Here is an 11,347-nt window from a genome sequence, read left to right as displayed (position 1 = left end):
CTCAGCACATTGAAGATATTACATTGTCTTTTGTTTTCTAGTTGCTGTTGAGAAATGAATTTCATTTATTTGAAGATAATTTCTCTGTTTTCTTTGATTGCTTTTAATATGTATTTTCCTTTCTATATGCAGAATATGGATACTGAAATAAGTATGGAATACATTTCTTTTTGTTGATATTTCTTGGAATTTATTGAGTAACTTAAACCCCAAGGATGTTGTCTTTCTTCAGGTCTTGAAATTTTTTAGTTATTATGTCTTCTGACATTGTTGCTACTCTATTTTTTCTCTCCTCTCCTTCTGAAACTCCCATTAGATATATAACATTAATAGTAACGCATGATACTTATAGCTAACACCTTCATGGCATTTACTATATGCCAGGCACTGTGGTAAATGGTTGACATTAATTCATTTAATCCTCATAACAACCTCATGAAGTAGGTACTATTATTTTCTCTACCTTACAAATAAGGAACATGAGGCAGATAAAAAGTTAAACACTTGCCAAAGATCACAGAAATACTAAGTGGTAGAACCAGGACATGAACCCAAGTAATCTGATTGCAGAGTCCCAACCACAATGCTGTGAAACCTCATTGGTTTTTGTTACTCCTCAGAGTTAAACCCCTTTGAGGCTTAACTTTTTTTTTGTTTTGTGGGGTTTCTTTTCTTCTTTTTCTTTTTGGCTCTGTACAAGTTAATGGGTCACTTCACATAGCTCTGGTTGTCAACCGAATTTGACACCTTAGCAATCAGTTTGCAGTAGTCACAACAAAATGTATTCATAAGAGAGAAGTTTTTGATGTAATTACACAGGTGCTGCTGCACTCTCATTAACCATTCTGTCAAAGAGAATATAATCCTAATAAATTTTAGATATCCATTTCTCCACTCCAGACTTTGGGAGCTGAGTTCGGGATATCTTCAGACCATGATTCTTGTTTCTGGAGTCTTATTTTGGGAATGCATATCCTGTTTTTATTCTTTAAATACTGGCTTTGTTGACTTTCAAGGAGTGGTACAAATGCTATATTTAATTCACTTATCTCACTTTCATGTTGTAAATATTGTTTAAGATTGTTAGTTTACTCAGACTAAACAACTTTAACTATGATACTCATTGAAACTGCCTCAAACCTAAGTGGGAAACCCATGGCTTGCTTTGTTTTTATGTTTATAACTTTCTCTTATCATAGAATTAATACACATTTATTAGAAAAAATTTTAAAAACCCTGTTATATTATGTTATATTACCTATAAAGGCAACCACTGTTAACATCTTAGTATTAATCCTTATAATCATTTTTAAGCATTTTACATATAAGATTTATTCCTTCATATACATTGTTTTATAGCATTAGCATTTTCCAATGTCGCTGTTGCCTTTTATCTCATTTAATGGATATATTACAGTTTATTAAAGCCAACTCCTTATATCTAGACATTAGGTTTCTTTCCCAGTTTTCATAATTATAAATAGCACCATGATGAATAACATCGTTTATAAGAGCACTACTCCCATTCATGAGAGTTCCACACCTATGACCTAATCACATCCCAGAAGCCCCACCTCCTAATATCGTCATCTTAGGGGTGAGGATTTCAACATATGAATTATGGGGAGACGTAAACATGTAGACCATAATACCATGAATATGTTTGTTGCATGGCAAAAGGGAATTAAAATTGCAGATGGCATCTTTGCCGCCTTGGAGTAACAAAGGCCTTAAATGGGATGCGAAAAGCACAAACCATAAAAGAAATAAATGGTGAATTGAACTTTATCAAAATTTAAAACTTCTGCTTTTTGAAAAACATTGTTAAGTCGATGAAAAGGCAACCCACAAACTAGAAGAAAATAGTCACAATCCACATATCTGACAAAAGATTTATCTCCAGAATACTTAGCAAATCCTTATAACTCAATGTCATTAAAACATGGGCAAACGATTTGAACAGATGTTTCACAAAAGATATTCATTTGGCCAATAAGCATATTAAAGGTGCACGACATCTGAGCTGGGGGCAGTGGCTCGTGCCTGTAACCCCAGGGACTTGGGAGGCTGAGGCGGGAGGATTGCTTGAGCCCAGAATTTCAGGACCAGCCTTGGCAACATAGAGAGACTCTGACTCTACAAAAATAAACAAATAAATAAATAAATACGAAAAATTAGCCAGGTGTGTTGGCGCATGCCTGTAGTCCCAGCTACTGCTCGGGAGGCTAAGACGGGGGATAGCTTGAGCCCAGGAATTTGAGGCTATAGTGAGCTATGATCATGCCACTACACTCTGGCCAAAAAAGGTGTGCAACATCCTTAGTCATAAAAGAAATGTAAATCATAACCACAATGAGATGCCACTTCAGACTCATTAGAATAACTACATTTTACAAAGACTGATAATACCAAGCATTAGAGAGGACGTGGACCAACTAGAACTCTAATATACAAAGATGGTTGATAGTTTCTTATAAAGTTAAGCATATATTTACTGTATGACCCATCAATTTCAATCCTGTATGTTTACCTAATGAAAAGCTATGTCCACACAAAGGCTTGTACAGAAATGTTTATAGCGCCTTTATTCATAACAGCACAAAACTGGAAACAACCCAAATGTTCATCAACTGATGAATGGATAAATAGTGATATATCCACACAATAGAATAGTACTCAGCAATAAAAAGAAATGAACTACAAATGTTTATAAAAACATGAATGAATGTAAAATACCTTATGCTGAGTGATAGAAGCCAGACATAAAAGAGTGTTTACTTTATGATTCCATTCATGTAAAATTCTAAACAAGAGAAATCTAATCTGTAGTGACATTAAACATTTAGTGGTTGCCTGGAACTAGGGCTGGTGGGCAGGGAAACTGCCTACAAAGAGGCCCGAGGGATATTCAAGTAAAGCATATTCAAGTAATAGTGAGATACCATTTTATATTTATCACATTAACAAAGAATAATAAAGAATAATATGATGCCCAGTGTTGGTTTCTTTCTTACGCTGTTAATGGTAGTTTATGTCGATACACTTTCTCAAACACAATTTGACAAATTATATAAGCAATCTTTAAAAAGTACATTTTCTTTGATGTCAAATTTCCATCTCTTGGAATTTATTCTAAGGCAATATTCAAACACACCTGCACATATGTATGCATGAGATCATTTATTAAAGAGTGAAAACTGGAAACAATTTAAAGACTCAGCTATAGGAGAATGTTAACAAATTGTGATATACCCATTTAATGAAATAATAGACAACTATTCATTAAAAATAATCTTTTAAAGTGTCTCACGACATGCGGAAAAAAATCTCAAAATTCATTATAAGGTGACAAAAACTTTATAATCCATACTATGATCCCAATTTTCATATGATCCCACTATGCAACAGATATATATGCATACAATGTAACAGAAAGGGTAACATCTGCAAGTGTCAATAGTGATTATTTTTGGGTGGTGGGATTGTGGGTTATTTTTATCTTTTCTGTATTTTCCAAATTTTCTGAAATCAATATGTATGACTTTTGTAAAATGAAAATTAAAACCACAAGGACATATCATCTTACACCAGTCAGCAGAGCCATTACTAAAAAGACAAAAAAAGGAAATGTTGGTGAGGATGCAGATAAATGGGAACTCACTGTTGGTGGGAATGTAAATTGGCTCTTTGGAAAACAATATGGAGATTTCCCAAAGAACTAAAAATAGAACTACCATTCAATCCAGCAACCCCACTACTGGGTATCTACCCAAAGGAAAATAAATCATTATATTAAAAAGATACCTGCACTCATATGTTTATTGTAGCACTATTCAAAGAAACAAAGATATGGAATCAACCTAAGTATCCATCAATGGATGACTAGATAAAGAAAATATGGTATATATACACAACTGAATACTACTCAGCCATAAAGAAAGAATGAAATCATGTCTTTTGTGGCAACATGAATGGAACTGGAGGCCATTATCTTAAGCGAAACAAGTCAGACACAAAAAGACAAAAATTTCATGTTCTCACTTATATGTGGGAGCTAAATAATGTGTACACATGGACATAGAGTACAGAATGATAGACAATGGAGACTCAGAAGGGTGAGAAGAGGGAAGTGGGGATAGATGATGGGAAAATATTTAATGGCTACAATGTATGTCATTCAAGTGATGAATACCCTAACAGCCCTGATTTTACCACTATGCAATCTATGCATGTAACAAAATTGCACTTGTACCCCATAAATTTATACAAATCAAAAAGTATTTTGAAAAGATAAATGCAGTTTAATTAGTTTCAAATGGCATAGAGGTATATCCAATGCTTGCCACATTTTCTTCGTTGAGCCCAAAAGGCAATTATCTCATTAATTGCATATAAAAATACTTTTGCAGAATCAGATTTTTAAAAATTAAAAAACAATATGATCACTTATCAAACATAAATAGGCTAACTCAGGCTACCTTCAATGTGGTAGATGAATTATTTTAGATATTAACTAGCAATCCCTCCTCATTTTTTCTGCCAGGACCACTCTCAATGATCTTGAGTCCATTGACCCAGAAATCTAGACTGCCAGTGAGTAGGAGGGGGAAGACCCTCCCCCATAGTTTCTGGAGGTTTCTCTGTAGCATTGAGGAAGTCTGAAATTTCCAGTCCTCTATTGGAAATGGCAGAAACAGAGAGAGAGCCAGTGTGTCAGGCAGGGGTGAAGAACACCCAAATGCTGATATGTAGGCTGCCAACTTGGAACAAGAGAAGGAAGTAGCCACATCTTAGCGACTTGGTGGCATCAGGTAGCCAGATGGGATCCATATCAGGAAAGGGAACTTACATATCTCCTGAGCCCAGAGGAACACTCAGGATGAGTACACCAGTGACAAGATACATCACAGAAACTGAGTTGAGAGGAGGAGTCTGACCCTCCTCATTGCTATTGAGGGACAGTCCTTGCCTAAGTACCACTCAATCCAAGGAAGGAAAGAAGAAAGGAAACAGATCACCAGTGGTTGGAATTTGACTAAATTATAGACCTGCATAGAATGAGGGATCACCAAACTGGAAAAAGTTTACTTCAGATTGAGTAGATGAGTTTACAACTATCGACTGAAATGAAGATTGTATCAGAGAACAACTTGCTTTATACAGAAATAAAGTAAGTTTACATCTTTTCACATTTGAGTTTATTACTGTGAAATTTATACACTAAAATGAAACAATGGCAATAGAGTTGTCCTCAGTTACTCTTCCAAAATATTTGCATTGTCAAAAAAAAAAAAAAAAAGAACTGAGTGGATAGAGTTGTGCTTTACCTAAAGAAATAATTATGTGACTAGTGATGGAATATTATTTAAGCCCTGACCTAACCATATCCCCTATACTCTTGCTTCAATTTTTAAATCACCTATAATGGAAAAGTAATTGCAAATTACTAATTATATTCATTTATCCATTTTCCTACTTCCCATCACCCTATCATTCTTAGTCTTAGAATCCTAAGTTCGAGAGAGACATCAGAGTGAATTCAACTTCTCACATTAAAACAAACTCTAACTTCCTAAATAATCCATGCCAATTAGCTGCTAAAGGCAATACTTCATGTACAAGGCACAACAGAACTCATTCCAGGGAGTTTTAGCAGAATAGGAATTTATGAAGAATATCGAATAGCTCATAGAATCTTCAGGAAGGTCTAAAGAACCAGATTTGGAAGCCATACAGGCAAGAATAAGGTCCAAATTACAATGCTGGATCACTCACTTGGAAACTCTAGTGTCACCACCATTGGGTACAGGCTCCATAGGACATTACAGCCAGATCAACCATGCCGCTGCTTCCAAAAATTGGATGTCTCTCTGCCAGTTCACCAGGGTGGCTTCCACATTGGTAACATGTTCGCTCCAAATTGCAGTCTCATGTTGGCTTCCAGTTGGCAGAACCCTAGGGATATGTGCATGCTAACATCCAGGGAAGTTGTGAAAAAAGGGTTTCTGGCTTCTACCTTGGGCATGTGGGTATCGTAATTTGGGAATCTGCCCAAATGCTGGAAGGGTGTTCATAAACGCAAGGAGTGCAAAAAGCATGACTAATTCCCCTAAAGAAGTACATTTTATCATCGAGCTTCTTTAGCATTTTGAGTGAAATATTGACTTCTTGTACATGATATTCATTTTTCATAAACATCTGAAACATGCTCCCTCTTCCCTCTGCTATGCCTCTGCAAATATTTGAACACAGCTACCAAGCCTCTTTGAAGATTTTCTTCTTCTTGTCAAATATCTCCAGTTCTTTCGAATGTTATTTTTAGGACAGGATTTCAGGCTCCATGGGAATGAATAATCTGTCCTTCAGCATTTAGTTACTTCTGCTGAAGCCTCTTTTACATTATGTATCTGAACTATTAGACAATTGTGAGAGGTGAGGATGGAGAATTATATGCATATGTATATGTGTCATATATAAGTATATATTAATATTATATACATAAACACACATATATATCATATATATGGCAGACAGGATAATAGGTTCAGTGTACCCCTACTTTCTAAGGGAAGCAGTTGAGAAGGTTTGACCTTCCTTCATCACAGCATGTTAGGAAGTTGCCAAACATGACTTGGCCCAGTGACTACCTCTCCACTGACTATATATATAGACAGAAGACTAGCAAAATTCCAGGACAATTATTAGAGTTATGAGTTGCAGGCCCTGAGGGAGAAAAGTATTGTGACTTTTCCCCTCCCTCTCCATTAAACTGGGAGTGAAAAGCATGAGTATCTACAAAAGCTCAAAGTCACAGAATAGCTAGCACTCATGTGGTACTTCACATAATGCTGTTTCAGCTGATGTTCAGAATAATCGTGGGGCAAGCTGGGCAACCACCATTTTACTACGAAGAAGCTCAAGCGACTTGTTTTAGGCACAAGGAAGAATCCAGACTTGAACTCAAGTCCTTTGGCTCCAGAGCCCTGGGCATTTCCACTCTACCACACTCCCAGGGTGATAAGGAGAGGGAGAGACTGGGAGGAAGAACAAAAGGACAAGGGACACAGCTCTTGGAACTTAGGATGCTGAAGTTATTGGTTCATTATCTATTCGAAATGTATTGAAAACACGGGATGGCAAATCCATTTGCAAAGGGAACTGGTGAGGCAGCATGGGGGACATGCTTGAATGAATATGGATATAATTTTGCTTATTTTACTTTGATATACAACTGCAGTAGTCTCCTATGGTTGCTCTAACAAAATATCAAAAACTGGATGGCTTAAAACAATAGGAATTTGTTCTCTCACAGTTCTGGAGGCCAGAAGTCCAACATCTGTATCACAGGCTGAAATCAAGGTGTCAGCAGGGCCAAACTCCCTCTTGAAGCTCTAGGGGAGCATCCATTGTTGGCTCTTCCAGTTTCATGTGGCCACCAGCATTCTTTGGCTCATAACCACATCACTTCAGTCTCTACCTTCAAGGTCACATTGCCTTTTCCTCTTCTGTTTCATATCTGCCTCTGCCTCAGTCTTTTTTTTTTTCTTTCAGGGTATTATGAGGGTACAAACATTTTGGTTACATTTTATGTCTTTGCCTCACCCAAGCGAGGGTTAGAGGCATGCCCTTCCCCTCTGCCGTGCTCACCGTGCCCTTTAGTTGTGAGTTTACCCCCCCCAACCCCTTAATCCCTGGAGAATATCACTACCATGTGAGCACCATAGTGTTAATCAGTTAGTGCCAATTTGATGGCGAGTACAAGTGGAACCTATGCTTCCGTTCTTGTGATACCTCACTTTGGATAATGGGTTCAAGCTCAATCCAGGAAAATATAAGAGGTGCTAGGTCACTGTCGTTTCTTATAATTGAGTAATATTCCATTGTATACATATACCAAATTTTAATAATCCACTCATGAATTGATGGGCACTTGGGTTGTTTCCACATCCTTGCAACACAACCTCTGCTAGATGTACTCCCATGACAACAATTGACATTTATTAAGCACTTACCATGTACCAGGCATCATACTAAATACATGATATACATTATCTGCAACCTTCCCAAAGCCCTGCAAGGTTGGTCCTATTAAAACCATATATTTCTTTCTTGAAGGTTAGAGATAAGCTAAAAAAATATTTTAATGACACAAAACTATCCCTAATCAATACTAAACTCCACATTAGTTTTAGACTTAAGAATGAGGGACATTTTAGGATATTTTCAATTGTCCTATTGATTAAGGTAGATCTTTCTTCTGGTTAAACATGCTGCATTGGATGTGGACTTCATTATAAAGCATCAGGCAGACCCCATACCATGCAGTCCCAAGCAGGACTCTTTGAGGCTTTAGACAGTTGCACTAAAGGCACTCCAAGGAACCAATGTCCCCATGCTGCTCCTCTGAACTCAGCCCCACCCTGTCTAAGATTTTTGAGGGTATTGATAGGAAAGTGCTCCCAGCAGTCTTCATCCCTGGAAAGAGTTATGGTAAGAGTACACACTGATGCCCATTAAAAATACTACATGTTTACTATAGTTTTTCTTATGTCACTGAGAGAATAATCTCCACATAAGGACTTTTGTATGGTCCAGGAGACTAGAAAGTGAAACTTGAAAGAAAAACAACTCTCTTTGATTCTTTGTAACTTGAGGTCTCAACAGAAAGAACTTGGGAAGGTCTCTGCACAATTGTTCTTTGCCTTCTTTTTGGTCCATTAATCTACGTTGAAATCAAATTAACTTGGTATCCTAATGCATTTTCTTTTAATCTCTTTGCAGTAGAAGGTCTGACAAACCTGAAGATGTGTTTATTTCATTTGACCCACTTGTCTGACATTGGGGAGGGAATGGATTACATAGTCAAGTCTCTGTCAAATGAACCCTGTGACCTTGAAGAAATCCAATTAATCTCCTGCTGCTTGTCTGCAAATGCTGTGAAAACCCTAGGGTAACTGTTGCCTCCATTAACTGAATGAGAACAGTGTAACAGAACATGTAATATTTTCATACTACTGCACACTAAATCTCACAAATGGAAATTTAACTTTAAGAGAAATAAGAAGAGATAATAAAGACTTCCAGTTAATATCCAGCCTGTTTTTAATGATTTTTCTCCCTGCTGGAATTAAAATTAACTGTTGATGGAAAATAGTAGAGGATTTCAGAGTAATTGAAGATGTTATAACTTTAAGAGAGGTTGGAGAGGAAGAAAATAAAAAATAGGTGCTTGCAACTTGTCACATGTCCTGTCATATAATTACTGCCTAATAAATATTTGGATGAATGGATGAATAAATGATTGAGAAGCAGAGAGATTTTCTTAGATGTTGTCATGCCTCTGATTCCTACCCATTAGCCTGTTAAGATGGAGTTAACGTGCATTAATGTAACAGTTGAGTCTTCTGAATTCCCAAAGGATATGTATACCAAGTATGGAGAAACTTTGCAGATTCCTGCACAAACTTGGCATGTTTAATTCAGACATATTTTAAATTTTTGACGTTGGAAAAAAGATGATATAACTCTTTTAAAGTCAGACTATAAAACTGCTGCGAGTCTGTAAAGATCACTAAGAAAACCATTTGTATATGAATATAAATGTATAGCTAGAGAAACCTATGGTTGGAAAAGACTAGACAAATACCGGGAACCTGAGAACAATGCGCACACTCCTTTATTTCTCTACTTGCCATTCGGGAGAGACAGGCTTAGAAATGAAAATAGCAAATATACCCTTTTTAAAGAGAAATTCAGCAAGTTATTCATTTTAGAACACCACACCCCAGAAGATATTTCACGCTAAGAAAAGGACTCATGTCTTGGATGTAAGTCTATATTTAAAAAAATAAAATAAAATAAGTAAAAAAGAAAAGGACTCATATGATTGATTAAAATAATAGCTAATATAACAAGAGTATATACTCATGAAAAACCTGGTTTTTTTAAAGTATATTTTTCTAATTAGTCTTGATAGGAAAAACTTCAATTAGATTAAGCAAGAATGATAAATATCTGAAGTGAAGAAAAGAACTAAGAGGTTTTTAGCTAGAGTGATGCCATTATATGATTAATGTTTGCATACAAAATAGTTTTCTATATTTTTTACCTCAACATATTTGTGTCTTTGTCATTAAAATACATCTCTTGTAGACAGCATAGAGTTGGGTTTTTCTTTTTTATTAAACCTAGTTTTGATCATCTCTGCCTTTTAATTAGAGTGTTTAGTCCATTTGCATTTAATGTGATTATGGGAAAGAAAGAAAGAAGGAAGGAAGGAAGGAAGGAAGGAAGGAAGGAAGGAAGGAAGAAAAGAAAGAAAGAAAATAAGAAGAAAATAAAAAAAGAAAGAAAGAAAGGAGGGACAGAGGGAGGGAGGATGGATGAAAGAAAGAAAAGGAAAGAACTAATACATCCTGTCTGGGATTTGCTTCAGAATAATATGGGAGGTCTGGGCACGGTGGCTCATGCCCGTAGTCCCAGCTACTCAGGAAGCTGAGGCAGGAGGATCACTTGAGCCCAGGAGTTCAAGGTTGCAGTAAAGTATGATGGTGCCACTGCACTCCAGCCTCGGTGACAGAGAACCACAGACTGTCTTTAGAATAAAGAAAAAGAAAGAAAGAATAATACAGGAGGAATTAGGTCAGTATTAAGTAAGATTACTCCTGATACGATGTTTGTTCAAAATTTGCTTATTAGTACCTATAGTTTCATTATACTATTCTGCATCGTGTTTGTAAGTTCTTGAATGCATTCCATAAAAATAACCAAAAAACAAGCAGATTCTCATTGCAGATTGAATAGACGACTGAGCCACAAAACATAAGGATCATTCCTTCCCCCACATCCCTTCACCTTTTCTCAATTTTGAAATGATCCAGTTTCTGAACTGCTCTCTGTTACTTCAAGTCGCCAGGCTGAACATCCTGGAACAGCTAACTGCACTGATGCTGCCCTGGTGCTGTGGTCTGCAAGTCAGCCTGACCAGCCTGTGGAGCAACTGCAGGGAGCCCCACAGCTCACCAAGCTTGGGTTGAAACACTGGAGACTCACAGATGCAGAGATTAGAATTTTAGGTAGGTACACACACACACACACACACAGAACCAAGAGAAAAGGGGTTGGCCCTAGGAAACTTCTAAAGTTGTCTTTATTTATTCTGCCTCCTCTTTTAAAAAATATATAAAAATATGTTTAAAGAGCCTTCACACATATTAAGAAGTAAGATGATTTAAACACTGGCCTTCTTTCAGGTTTTTAACCATTTTACAACATCTCTAATCATTAGAGAAATGCAAATCAAAACCACAATGAGGTATCACCTAACCCCAGTGAGATTGGCCTCTAT

At 36.6% G+C, this 11,347-nt stretch overlaps 1 protein-coding gene across 1 annotated transcript in view; it reads left to right on the top strand.

Annotated features, from left to right (window-relative positions):
• The first annotated feature begins 7,133 nt into the window (after positions 1-7,133).
• Positions 7,134-11,347, top strand: part of NLRC4 (NLR family, CARD domain containing 4) — a 21,676-nt gene continuing 17,462 nt past the window's right edge. The window contains 4 exon segments of the mRNA XM_012652421.1: positions 7,134-7,161; positions 8,782-8,950; positions 10,916-10,989; positions 10,992-11,075. Coding sequence (XP_012507875.1) covers positions 7,134-7,161; positions 8,782-8,950; positions 10,916-10,989; positions 10,992-11,075 — 355 coding nt within the window.

The sequence above is a fragment of the Propithecus coquereli genome, unplaced genomic scaffold (assembly GCF_000956105.1).
Source record: "Propithecus coquereli isolate 6110/MARCELLA unplaced genomic scaffold, Pcoq_1.0 Scaffold39, whole genome shotgun sequence".
Classification (NCBI taxonomy): domain Eukaryota; kingdom Metazoa; phylum Chordata; class Mammalia; order Primates; family Indriidae; genus Propithecus; species Propithecus coquereli.
This window is presented reverse-complemented; position numbering and strand designations above follow the sequence as displayed.